Raw genomic sequence first — 15,161 nt, forward strand, 5'->3', positions numbered from 1 at the left:
ATCCCTGCTAAACACCTCGATGTACACCATTCTCTGTTAGATACCTCGATGTACACCCATCCCCTGCCAGACACCACGATGTACACCCATCCCTGCTAGACACCTCGATGTACACCCATCCGTGCTAGACACCTCGATGTACACCCATCCGTGCTAAACACCTCGATGTACACCCATCCCTGCTAGACACCTCGATGTACACCCATCCGTGCTAGACACCTCGATGTACACCCATCCCTGCTAGATACCTCGATGTACACCCATCCGTGCTAGACACCTCGATGTACACCCATCCGTGCTAAACACCTCGATGTACACCCATCCCTGCTAGACACCTCGATGTACACCCATCCCTGCTAGACACCGCGCTGCACGCCCATCCCTGCTAGACACCTCGATGTACATCCATCCCTGCTAGACACCGCGTTGTACACCCATCCCATGCTAGACACCTCGATGTACATTCATCCATGCTAGACACCACGATGTACATCCATCCCTGCTAGACACCGCGTTATACACCAATCCCCTGCTAGACACCTCGATCATGTACATATATCCCTGTTAGACACCTCGATGTTCCCCCATCCCTGCTAGACATCGCGTTGTACACCCGATAAAAGTGAAATCGAAGATGAAGAACATCTTGAGCAACCCTCATATATGACATTAGATAGCTATCATGACCAGAGAAGGCGAAAGAAAAAATACCAAAATAATAATTTTATTTATGTTTTATATAGTATTTTTCCCAGTATTTAAATTTTTTGAAATTATTGTAAGTCAAATAATCCCCCTAGAATCATATAATAATATCGCCAACTGTTGATTATTTCTAAAATATAATCATGATATCGCATACAAGTGATTGTGCCTGGAATCATATCATGATATCACATACTCGTGATTGTGCCTGGAATCATATTATGATATCGCATACAAGTGATTGTGTCTGTAATCATATCATGATATCAGATAGTAGTGATTATGCCTGGAATCATATCATGATATCACATACTCGTGATTGTGCCTGGAATCATATTATGATATCGCATACAAGTGATTGTGTCTGTAATCATATCATGATATCAGATAGTAGTGATTGTGCCTGGAATCATATCAAGATATCACATACTCGTGATTGTGCCTGGAATCATATTATGATATCGCATACAAGTGATTGTGTCTGTAATCATATCATGATATCAGATAGTAGTGATTGTGCCTGGAATCATATCATGATATCACATATTAGTGATTGTGTCTGTAATCATATCATGATATCGCATACTAGTGATTGTGTCTGGAATTATATCATGATATCACATACTAGTGATTGTGCCTGGAATCGTATCATTATATCACATACTAGTGATCGTGCCTGGAATCATATCATGATATCACATATCTGTGCCTGTAATCGTATGATATCGCATACTAGTGAGAGTGTCTGAAATCATATCATGATATCACATACTAGTAACTGTGCCTGGAGTCATATCATACTAAGCCCACCGCTAAAATCTCGAATGAGTTGGATATTTGTAATGTTTCCCTGGTACTTTCTGGAACTTGAATAATATTCCTTTGCATCACGTGTAGTGAAGATGTGGAATAAGTTGCTAGATTGGTCGGTGGATGTTGTTGCTGTAAACAAATAACCATGATCGTTATTTTGGTTAGACGAACTAGATAGGTCTTTATTGTCTAAGGATATCCGATGTCTTAAAGGCTTAATAAAACTACCCCAACTCCACGCATAAACATATTTTGTTATTCCCTCTTGACTGTTACCCGAATCTCGACGGTGCCTGAATAATGATGCATTTAGCATGTGGTACCGGAATGACATTCACTAAATGTACAAGTAGATGCTTCAATTGTATAGGGCACTGAAAAATGGATAGTTTATCGCATTATATAATGACTAATTACCATGCCAACCGTTCTCATGGACAGCTCATTTATTCCCATTGAACCCAAATGGTTCCAAAGTTAACAGGTTTCAATGGTGAAACTAATTTACGTATTTCGGATTATGCAAATGCTTCTAACTTGAAAGAGATTCGAATTAGTGTATACTCACGCGGTAACACAGAAACAATAGGAATGGCTATTATAAAGTCATTGACACATTACGAGAATGTTGGCGTCAGTGCATTGTGACCCGTACTATAGAAACTACGACTTATCGAAACAGCTTGCAAAGATTCATTAACTTGCAAATAATCTCGAATATGCTAGTATTCGGAAGGGCGATACACCATGGAGGCAAGGTCGACTGGTCAACAGATATAAGGTTTTAACACGGAATATGATAATGTCACCACATGTGCTACCCCATTGAGCATAGAAAGATGACTTGTCGTGGAAAGAGGCTCAAAGAATCATCCAATGAGTCTATAAAATATACGTGTCGGTATAGTCCCCCAAAACATACCTAACCTCATGACACAGCGTACATGTGCCCCGCCCTGCAGACCACATATCAAAATATACCATACCACAAAACGCTCACAGTAAACACACTTCATTTTTGGCCAACATTTGACATATTACTGTTTTATCATTCCCTTCCTTCACCATTAGATATTAACATCGTTATCGCTTATTCAGTTGAACATATTTCCCAAGCCATGTCTGTTTCACACCTTTTAATATCATCATTCGAACAATACTTTAGTTCGTCATTATATGGTGCTAACTCAAATTAATACCTATAGATGTGAGGTGATTTACACCCTATTGGCAGTACCATTATTAGTGACAGTATCGCCTCTAACCATGCTACCGTGACATTGTCAACGCATACGTCACGTAAAATATTCGAATGTTCAGTTAATTCTTAGTTGAGTCGGTGGATATTTCCTTTTTTAGACCAGGAAATATAATGTAATCCCAGATGCTAGCAGTGTCATGTCCACTTGTTGGTATAATTAAACTAAACATAAAGGGAGACCGGTCTTTTGAGTCACTTATGTTTAAACTTGACTTTGCTCAAAATGTACATCTTCGAGAAAATAATGATTGGATTATAATTCCACCTTTTCAGAAACAATAGATGCAATGTCTCAAATTTCTACCCCCCCCCGCTTGAAATAAAACATCCGCATACAGCCCAATTTGACGGCGATAGGACACCCATACACATACAGATATGCCCTGCGATAGATTGATCGGTCATAGACGTAGATGTAACTCATAATAATAAAGTATTATTATTATTGAATGTGACACAAAAACAAGGAATATCGAATAAGTCAACTTTATGGCTGCCGTAATGAACACAATCCCTGGAATAGCCATACCATATATCTAGAAAGCGACACGTAATGTCACATTAAGCACCTTCCCGGGACTCCACCTGACGTCAGATGTACCGAGTGCCTCCCTGGAACCACACCCGATGTCAAGTGTACTGAGCACCTCCACCAGGCTACACCTGTCACATAGCGTCCTTCTACAGTCGACCACTATTGTTTTGCTCAATTATAAGTTTGTAACTCTCCAATACACAAACCATACCACACTGCAATAACCATGGCAACTTGGCGCGGTGGACATATTATTGAAGGTGAAATCAACAACACTTTGAAATGACATAATGACCATTAACCGCAAGACTATAAGCACCCTGAGTCAATTTGAATAACAATCACGGCTAGAATTCTTTGACAGAATCTGGAGTCAAATTGGCAAGCAAATCTGAAAGGGATAACCATATGAAATAATAGGGATGGCTGAAAGTGTGTATCCAGAGTATTTTTTGCGCTGTCTTATTTGTACGGTTTTATTTTTCTTAAATGTGCCAACATTTTTCACCGTAGCGTCTTGTACTCTGTATCTAGCTTGTAAACAAATCTCCCAGCCAGCCACCCCGATGATTTCAAAAGATTTCACTCGCGTAAACATGAAACAGATGAAGATGGGTTGCTGAACATCACTCATGGACCACGTGACCACCACGCGGCTTGAAATCCCAGTAAGGGATTTAGAGATAGGAGTATGTCGTACTAGAAATTTGTTTTCATTTAATTTTCAAATTTGACTTGAAATGCTATCACGTTGATGGGTCACGTTTTGTGTGGACGAGTAACACGTGCTATCAGTGTAATCCCCACGAAAGACGTCAGTGTGTTTGTTGCACAGGATATAAATAAATAACTGTATAAACTTGTTATTGAAAAAACATAAATACTAGTAATCTATGTATGCCCATTGTTTTAGAAAAAATAAACATCGCGGTTGTCTTAGGCTCAGTGAAGCTTACGTTAACACAGTGGGGAAATATCGAATGAGTTCACGGGAAAAAAAACATGGTGTCATCAAAACTGAATGTTATTTATTCACCTTACTTGAGTCAGGCAGAGTCATCTGCCGGACTTGTCACGTTTCACAATTTAAAAACTTTTACGACTAAATAGCCACCAGTCGGCCATATTCGTTCCATATTTCTGTAATTTAACACTTCCAGCCGCCCCCCATATTACAAATGGTTGAACCCTAACAAACACACGGCAAAGGAAATTTGCGTTGTTGTTTTGAGAGTCAACATGTTAAAATGCATACATGGTGTGGGAGGCTTTGAAATGTAAACAATATTACATTTTGAAAAAGGTAAACATGTTTCTTAAGTAGTTACTTAAAACACCTTTAACACGCAGTACCCCTCCCTCTTCTCTTATCTCCCATAGGCGACATCGGATAACCACCACATGTGCACATATGACATAAACTTTACATCATATCAGTCACGTTAACCTATATTGTACAGATCGCTTTGGCTTTTATCGAAAATATGAGTTCAGAAATACATTTATGTTCTACTGTTGTTGTTGATTCAGTGCAGTGAAAATGGCAGTCAGAATAGCATTTGCTCAATAACTAACCATGCCTTTTTCATGTTTTTTTATGAATACTAAACTTGCACATTTGCATGTAATATAACTACTCAAGGAATCATAAAGTCAAGTATGAACAATATTTTAGAACATCTTAATATGCTTACCAACACAACACGCTAAAAACGCAAAGGCTCATGGGTAGTTTGTTTGTAAACAATGGCACTCTATGGCCATCTGACGCATGCGCAGGTGACGACTCCCACGCTTTAAATTTTATCGTCAAAACATTGGTCACAGAAGATTTCATGATTATTAAAATTAGTGTATATCTTTGTTCTAATCAAAATCATCATTCAAATGAGTACTAGAGCGCCAATCAGATTCCTTAATTTGTAGATGTGATAAATGTGAACAAGAACTCATCGGTTAGGTTTGTTAAATTTATGCATTTAATTATTTGACTACACAAATGTACGAATAACAAAGATACACGCTAATTTGCACATTAAACAACAGATACTAGTAAAGGGAAAAAACAGAAATTAAAAAGAAATTATGCAGAATCGCCGTGGCTTTTATGTTATTTATGTTTACTCAACATTTTCTAAGAAATTGTGATTTTCCTTTCACTTTTTTTTCCGTGCTCATTAGTAAAGAACGTATTTGTTATCACGTGACCATATAAAGGTTTAACCTTACTTAGCATCGATTTCACTTAGTGTAAATATAAGCTTTCATAAAATATCTAATTTGATATGGTTTATCCCAATTCTTCTATAAAAATAATTCGTGTGAATTTCACTATATGAAAACTTCTACTACGCTCTTAATATTGTATTATTATAAATTTGTATATTTGTCATGACAACGAAAAGCTTTAAACATATACGTGATAGTGGGTACGTTGCTAATTATGTAAGTAGTGAGAACTGGTTGCTAACTTGAAACGTCATGTGGGAGATGTAATTTATTTTAATTTCGCTTATAAATTTAATTTAAAATGCTAACACTGTGGTGAGTCGCGTTCCCTGTGAACGAGTAACGCGTGCTAGCATCGGTGTAAGTGCATCAACAGCATAATCTTTCCACGAAAGACGTCACTCACGTGTTATGTTCATATGTAAGTTATTATCTCATAATATTTGCAACGTGTTACGTATCTGCCACCTGGACCGCCATTATAGTACAGTCGGGGTCCGGTGCAGATAATGGTCCAGTGAATGGAGGGACCCGTACTGACAGTGGTCTAGTACAGTCGGGGTCTAGTGCAAACAGTGACCTAGTGAATGGAGGGGGTCGTACTGACAGTGGTCTAGTACAGTCGGGGTCCTGTGCAGGCAGTGGACAAAGGAATGGAGGGGCCAGTACTGACAGTGGTCTAGTACAGTCGGGGTTCAGTGCAGATAGACTGACCCAATAAATGGAGGGACCAGTACTGACAGTAGTCTAGTACAGTCGGGGTCCTGTGCAGGCAGTGGCCAAGTGAATGGAGGGGCCAGTACTGACAGTGGTCTAGTACAGTCGGGGTTCAGTGCAGATAGAGTGACCCAGTGAATGGAGGGGTCAGTACTGACAGTGGTCTAGTACAGTCAGGGTCTAGTGCAAACAGTGGCCCAGTGAATGGAGGGCCCAGCACTGACAGTTGTCTAGTAAAGTCGGGGTCCAGTGGAGATAGTGACCCAGTGAATGGGGGGCTAGTACTGCCAGTGGGCTAGTACAGTCGGGGTCCAGTGCAGATAGTGACCCAGTGAATGGCGGGGTCAGTACTGACAGTGGTCTAGTACAGTCGGTGCAGATAGTGTGACCCAGTGAATGGAAGGACCAGTACTGACAGTGGTCTAGTACAGTCGGGATCCAGTGGAGATATTGACCCAGTGAATGGAGGGCCCAGTACTGACAGTGGCGTAGTACAGTCGGGCCTAGTGCAGATAGTGAACGTGGCCCAGTGCAGAAAGTGGCCCAGTGAATGAAAGGGCCATTACTGAATGTGATCCAGTGAATGGAAGGGGCAGTATTGACAGTGGTCTCGTACAGTCAGGGTCTAGTGCAGATAGTGACCGTGGTCCAGTGCAGAAAGTGGTCCAGTTAATGAAAGGGCCAGTACAGAAAGTGATCGAGTACATTCGGGGTCCAGTGCAGATAGAGTCACCCAGAATGGCCCTCCATTATAGTACAGTCGGGGTCCGGTGCAGATAGTGGTCCAGTGAATGGAGGGACCCGTACTGACAGTTGTCTAGTACAGTCGGGGTCTAGTGCAAACAGTGACCTAGTGAATGGAGGAGGTCGTACTGACAGTGGTCTAGTACAGTCGGGGTTCTGTGCAGGCAGTGGAAAAATGAATGGAGGGGCCAGTACTGACAGTGGTCTAGTACAGTCGGGGTTCAGTGCAGATAGAGTGACCCAATAAATGGAGGGGCCAGTACTGACAGTGGTCTAGTACAGTCGGGGTTCTGTGCAGGCAGTGGACAAATGAATGGAGGGGCCAGTACTGATAGTGGTCTAGTACAGTCGGGGTTCAGTGCAGATAGAGTGACCCAGTGAATGGAGGGGCCAGTACTGACAGTGGTCTAGTACAGTCGGGGTTCAGTGCAGATAGAGTGACCCAGTGAATGGAGGGGCCAGTACTGACAATGGTCTAGTACAGTCGGGGTTCAGTGCAGATAGAGTGATCCAGTGAATTGAGGGGCCAGTACTGACAGTGGTCGGTTACAGTCGGGGTCCAGTGCAGACAGTGACCTAGTGAATGGAGGGGCCAGTTCTGACAGTGGCCTGGTACAGTTAGGGTCCAGTGCACAGGGGCCGATTTAGGGGGGCGGAGGGGACGCGACCCCTATTTTTAACAACCAGCAAGGGCTTCGCGCCATCGGCGCTCGCGAACTTGGCCTTCGGCCAACTTATCGGTCCCCTATTTCAAAATTCTAGATCTTCCCCTGAGTGCAGACAGTGGTCCAGGGAATGGAAGGACCAGTACTAACAGTGGTCTAGTACAGTTAGGCACCAGTACTGACAGTGGTCTAGTACAGTCGGGGTCTAGTGCAAACAATGGCATGTGAGACAGGGTTCAGTGCAGATAATGGCCGGGCATAGTCAGGTAGTCAGCGCACAGGTAGACATCGCACAGGTAGTCATCGCACAGGTAGACATCGCACAGGTAGTCATCGCACAGGTAGACATCGCACAGGTAGACATCGCACAGGTAGTCAGCGCACAGGTAGTCAGCGCACAGGTAGACATCGCACAGGTAGTCAGCGCACAGGTAGTCAGTAGTCATCGCACAGGTAGTCATCGCACAGGTAGACATCGCACAGATAGACATCGCACAGGTAGACATCGCACAGGTAGACATCGCACAGGTAGACATCGCACAGGTAGTCATCGCACAGGTAGACATCGCACAGGTAGTCAGTAGTCATCGCACAGGTAGTCATCGCACAGGTAGTCATCGCACAGGTAGACATCGCACAGGTAGTCAGTAGTCATCGCACAGGTAGTCATCGCACAGGTAGACATCGCACAGGTAGTCATCGCACAGGTAGACATCGCACAGGTAGTCATCGCACAGGTAGTCAGCGCACAGGTAGACATCGCACAGGTAGACATCGCACAGGTAGTCAGCGCAAAGGTAGACATCGCACAGGTAGTCATCGCACAGGTAGACATCGCACAGGTAGTCATCGCACAGGTAGACATCGCACAGGTAGTCAGCGCACAGGTAGACATCGCACAGGTAGACATCGCACAGGTAGTCAGCGCACAGGTAGTCATCGCACAGGTAGACATCGCACAGGTAGTCAGTAGTCATCGCACAGGTAGTCATCGCACAGGTAGTCATCGCACAGGTAGACATCGCACAGGTAGTCAGTAGTCATCGCACAGGTAGTCATCGCACAGGTAGACATCGCACAGGTAGTCATCGCACAGGTAGACATCGCACAGGTAGTCATCGCACAGGTAGTCAGCGCACAGGTAGACATCGCACAGGTAGACATCGCACAGGTAGTCAGCGCAAAGGTAGACATCGCACAGGTAGTCATCGCACAGGTAGACATCGCACAGGTAGTCATCGCACAGGTAGACATCGCACAGGTAGTCAGCGCACAGGTAGACATCGCACAGGTAGACATCGCACAGGTAGTCAGCGCACAGGTAGACATCGCACACGTGAAGCGTAACAACAAAATGATGGAATGATGCCTAAAGGCATAGACCTTAAAAGTCTTTTAAGGTATATGCTAAAAGGCACGTGTCACTCAGTCACCATACTGGTCTGTGGTAGTTATATGCTCAGCTCACCCCATACGATCCATACGCTGGTTTTTCAGGATTTGAGTTCCTTTGTTGCGTGTAAAATACACGTATTCTAGAGGGACTGTGTTTTCATTATCGTTTACAATGTTCAATATTGTGTTTTTGAAACCTCTTTTGATTGTTTATGGATAATATGTTGTGAACAATGGGACGTACTGGTAATGGTATTACCATACACGGAGCCGTGCAATAGTTACAAGACATCGTTTTCCATGGCGAAAATGGCGTCTTAGTAGTGTTGTCCATAGGTACCCGAAACGATTCGGGCTAAAAACAAAACATGTCATGCACATCCAGAGTATTTATTATTATTGGGTTCTCAAAAATAAAAATTAAATAGGACATTAACCTTCTCACCACCAGTTCCCCCCTTTTTTCACCAATCCATCAAATAGTCCTGTTTAAAAAGTCTGCAAATTTTGTTGGTAAAAACTGAAAATTGACTAAAATGTTGTCTGTTGGCTCCAAAAATGGGTTTTATTTCCATAAATACTGGTGAATATACAAAAAAAAATTGCAGACAAATAAAATGAAATTTGGGCGAGAAAGTCTTGTGGTGAAAGAATTAACAGTAGATGTACAGCGTAAGGCGAACACCCCCGAATATGCGGGCATGGCAAGTGGGTATCTTCCTGTTGGCTATCGTCGCACACATCGCTATTATAAAACTACAACGGGCGTGTATTTTTCATTCACTATTATAATACCAGCATTATTTAGCTACAGTGAATTGATGAGACTAATTTACATAATCCCGAACATCGACATCTGGCCTATCATGATTTAAAGGTTTAGATCATAGTTTGGTGTCCTTGTACTTGATAAATTAGGTTTGACCTGTTTACATTATTATTTCTAATTTCTATGCAGAAATTGCCATCACCCTTCTACCAGAGAAGTCATTTATCTATTATATGTTGAAATAAAACACAATAGTATTTAAAAAATGCCCCACTTGTGTAAAAGTTGTAATATACCATAACGCTCGTACACTGAATCACTTTCCGCAAATGGTTTCCTTGGAAACGACTGGTAAAAAGGCGGATATCTATGGCAACTTTACATATAACAGTTTTTCAGTGAACATACATCGAGGCACTTTTGTGTGAAGAGCTTCGCTGCCCGTCGTCGCCATGGCAACTATATCCAGGTACCTAGTTTCCGCTCAAATACAGCGAACGAGAACATCTGGCAAACGATGGGGATTTCGATCCGAGGATTGCAAACAATCATGTGGTGACAAATAATGTGGGAGTAAACAATTTGCATATTTATAAAAGGCATTCATGAACACTAGATTACCCGAACGGCGTAAGCACATTGCAACTATAGTCTATTTTGAGTTGTAAAGCATACCATAGTTGACCTTCGTTTATACCTATTTCATTTGAAATAACACGCACACTCAAAACGAATATGTTTCTAAACAGGCCAAGGCTATGTATACACACTTTGTAAAAACAAACTTTTGAATACTACGTTGTTTGATATTGACCTCATATGTCAGGCATATAGCTGTGGATTCTATTTAAAGGTACCGCCAAACTATGGACCTACGCCACAAATCGACTAGGTCATGTGTTCAGACTATGCCTGCAACACGCCGTCCACCGTGAACACAATACGAATCAGAGTACATTGTACACACTTTAAAACGAGTGCGTCGAGTTGATGTACGGTATATTATAGCACGTAACCGCCGACGGCGCCGACTCGCATACTATGTGCAATACTGTGTTTTGAGTGTACTTTACGTGGTGATTTATTGCAACACAGACAGGTCGACTGTGCCTTACTAGAAAACACGCTCGAACTTCTCTCATATTTAAAGCAGTCACCCAAATAAAAATAAAGCATCACAGCTCACATTTTACGGCAATACGTGGGTTGCCGAGGCAATTGAAATAACGAAAAATATTTTGAAAAAGTAAAGGTTACTTATGGAAAATAGGTTGCAACGAAACTGATTTATTTATTTCAGTAACTTGTCTGACCGTCAGTGGCCGTACAGTATTGGTACACCGGTCACAAGAGACCGTGCTGGCGACGACAGTTGTAAACCAATGCATCGGGTTGGCGGGACATGCTGCTTCCGCTTGACCGAAGTATTGAGTTGGCGGAACACGGTGCTTCTGCTTGACCGAAGGCCGGTATTATTAATACTGGACAGGGGCTTTTGTTGGAGGGCAGATTAAAACTAGGGAACTAAACATACTAACAAGTCACGAACCTCTAGACAAGCACGGATACCACAGATTGGTATGCGACCTTTGGTGGTCATATAAAACAATCGCTAAGCACATACGTGGGTCATTTTAGTCGAACTCATGCCAAAGATATTCTGTTATTTCCTGCGTGGGCAAAGTAGCACCGAAGTGACCGTTCACAGGCCACCTTGGTCAGCCATGCATAAAATAGGACGTGAAAACACCTTATAGAGGGCCTCATAATGAATGAACGAGTCACGCTGCATAAATTAAGATTGCGATAATACACATACATATAACACAAACAAACTTAGTTTCATTCAGATGTCTTTTACTACAAACTTTACCAAAGTTGTATCAAATGTTCAAAATTTTTTCTAGTCAAAATATATTACAAGTATGATAGAAAATGATTCTGGAATCCTGGACATTGTCAACTGTGAAAAAAACAGGCAGTCCTTAACACCAGTACTGTACGTGATATACAAAGGCAATCCAACACAGCCAGTTGATAAAAATATAAACAGAAAAAAAGCCACATTGGCAAAAAAAATGGAGTATTTCACATTGATAATAGAAAATAAACACGATTGCTGGCTTTCAGTATTAAAACTAGATAAATTTACAAAAAGAGCGAACAAAATTATTGACCAAAATCTACAATATAAACACACACGATTAAGCCACCTTGTCATGTAACAAGATAGAAAATACTTTGGTCACATGTACAAAAAATTCAAAATATGGTCCACGTGAAAACGACTGTAAACATTGAATCATTGCCACTATTAGAAATGTAGTACAAAATAAACCTCCTGCAAAGTGGAAATGTCGACTTCTATCTGAGTTCATTGGAAAATAATCACACAAATAGAAAATTGCATAAAACTGTATAAATATATATATTTATATAACTTATTTTGCCTGGCTGTGTCTGTAGTAAAATGAAATCAGAACACGGGCAGTACTATAGTGTTTTTAAGTTCAATGTGTCAGCTGGCAATGGCCAGGATAGTGTTTCAATTGGTTACAAGAGACGCTATACTCGACTCAAGCCAGTCCCCTTCAATCATTTCACTTACTTCTGGGGTGGTATAGTCCGGAAATTCAAAGTGTGTTCCTGAACTGCTACACGAGTCCGATGTGAAAGGGCTCAGATCTTGCGTAAGGTTGCCCAAATTAAGGCTCGATAGTTCGAATGCAGGCCAGTTTGGAGGGAACGGGAAGTCGTCCTCCGTTATCACTGGCGTTACAGTGTTCGTCGTTGTTTGATGGACGACTGGTTCACATTTAATACCGGTTGTGGATGGAACAGTGTCAAGTTTCCTGAACTGGTGCTCACTTGTGGTGTGCGATTTTTCAACATCTTCGTAAAAACTCAGCGTGTCGGGCGATGACTCGGGTACAACGACGGTAGGACTGGATGGCACCTTTGCTGGCGGTGTGCGTTGAGTTACCGGTAACTCCACGGACCTGCTCGCCTTGATGCTTTCCCTGGTAAGCTTAAGTTTTGGTAGTCTGTCTCGGCCGCCGCTGGAAGTCTGGGTCAGTTTGAATGTCTTGTGTTTGGAATGGTGGCTCTTGTGTTTAGAGCTATGGCTCCGGCTGTTAGACTCTGGTTTGCTGGGCTTCGCCTTCTTGCGTGGTCGGTATTTATAGTCAGGATACTCCTGCATATGTAACAACCTTAGTCGCTCGGCTTCCTCGACGTATGGGTGTTTTTCGTCTTCGATAAGCATTTTCCATCGTTTTCCAAGTCTCTTACTGATTTCAGCGTTATGCATGTCTGGGTGGTGCTCGCTGATTTTCCTCCTTTCGATTTGTGACCATACCATGAACGCATTCATTGGCCTCTTGATGTGACCGTTAGTTGCTTTCCAGTTGGTAGCACAGACACCGCTTGCCTCGTCACCCAACACAGAGGTACCAATATCCATCGACGAGCACGAACTACCGCTCTCAGACATCGCTGGAGAGCCGGGTCCTGAGCTGGAGTGACTACTTGCCGGTGACATAGCGCCAGTCTGTTGTGGTACCATGGCTGGAATTTACGGCGGACAGGTGACCGGCATAAAAGGACAGACTGTAAAAAACTTAGTCTGAGGTTTAAAAAAAAAGTCACTCCAGTTATTGTCACCAATCGTATACGCACGAAGCAATCTGAACTTCGTCTGTCTTACAAATTGTTGGCTTCGAAATATATGCCGCGCTCTGTGGGGGCTGATTGTATGGATAGCCAATCAGCTTCAAGGTCGAGCATTTAGCACCGCCTTCTGTTCACTGATTGGTCTAGAAGTGTAAACAACACAAGGGGGTGGGTACGTTTGTAATAGCCTCATTAGCATAAAGAAAAAAACATAGTTGGGGGCGACTGTACTGAAGTAGCAGTGTCAACTACACATGTTACCGTACTTTCCATCAGCTTTTAAGAATGATCGCTTGTTCTAACGCTGTACAATTACAAAAGTGTGTGTACGTTTCGAAATATCGCGGAACATGCCAAGCTATTTTTTTTTGTTTTCTTAAAAGTGATTACGTAAGAGGAACGGAAGTACTGCCTATTATGCGGGGCTTCTTTAAGCTCATTGTTTTCAGCGATAATTGCATTTCACGCTGCATATATTTGAATGTTCAGGAAGAGTAAGCGCCAAGAAAGATTCACACCAAACCTGGGATAATTTGCATTGAAACCACGCATCATCTCCAAAGTTATAATGGGTTACGTTTTAACAAACGGGAGTTCAAAAAAAGTGTTAACTGTTCACATCACTGCTTAATGCAATTTACAGTAACATTAACAGTAGTAATAGCGTGGCCAGGCATTTAGTTCATTTGTATTTGTTTTTGTACTTTACTAAATCTAAAATAAATCCGGTGAATTGTATGTTGTACGTGGAAAACATAGCCTGGCCTTCAAACCAGACCCCGGTACAGGTGTAGGGGGGGGGGGGTAGTGGCATCGCTTTATGAAGCTACCGATAGGACCACGTATTGTATTGTCAACTTGGGCGGAGTCACTTCGCGTGGCGCTTGTCAAAGCGGCGATTTGGGACAGTGATGTCCCGGTTCAGCTATTCCAAGTACATCACTTACCCCACATCATGACATCATGCCATGATACCTTACTGCCAGAGATTACAGATTAAAACATGGATATTCAATAATAACTTTGATCATACAAGCATGCACGTGTTTGTTTCATGCGATTGCACATGAAATGATACAACGACTAAATTAACATATAAAGAACACAGTAAACAAGTGTAAAACCATTGAGGTAATGATGTATCATGAGAAATAGCTAGTTTTATCGAATCAGTGTGTTTTTATCGGAGTAACAGTTTTTGGTCTGCCTCTTCCCATTAATACAAGGTCGTCGGAAATGTGTTTTGGGGCTATTAATAAACGGCACCATTTTACGATATTCAACGATTTCTTCCAGCGTCAAATCACATTACTGAACGTAAAATGCAATTTTATCTACGGAAATAAAATAGTGGATATAAATAACACGGATAGCAGTCGATAGGATTGTTTGGTCACCGCTATATATACAGCAAAATGTGATGCAAAATGTGACTGACCAAATTACGGCAAAGTGACGAACCGATTTCACGACCCATCTAGGGCAAACCATGGAACTATTCGTTTATAGTTCCATGGGCAAACCGAGTCCACTGACGAACCGAATCCACTGACCCACCTTGACCATGGAGCTAGCTCCATGCCTTGACGAACCGAGATCACGACCCAACTCGGACGAACCGAGTCCACCGACTCATACTGACGAAGCAGTGAGGCA

General features: G+C 42.3%; 1 protein-coding gene across 1 annotated transcript; it reads right to left on the bottom strand.

The window, feature by feature from the left end:
- Positions 1-11,673: 11,673 nt before the first annotated feature.
- sox11-like (protein) lies at positions 11,674-13,518 on the bottom strand. Its single transcript, NM_001165029.1, is given in 1 exon segment — positions 11,674-13,518. A coding segment is annotated over 1 exon segment (1,020 nt). The 5' UTR covers positions 13,399-13,518; the 3' UTR covers positions 11,674-12,378.
- Positions 13,519-15,161: the final 1,643 nt, after the last annotated feature.

Source organism: Saccoglossus kowalevskii, chromosome 18 (assembly GCF_978046115.1).
Source record: "Saccoglossus kowalevskii chromosome 18, keSacKowa6.1, whole genome shotgun sequence".
In the NCBI taxonomy this organism is placed as follows: domain Eukaryota; kingdom Metazoa; phylum Hemichordata; class Enteropneusta; family Harrimaniidae; genus Saccoglossus; species Saccoglossus kowalevskii.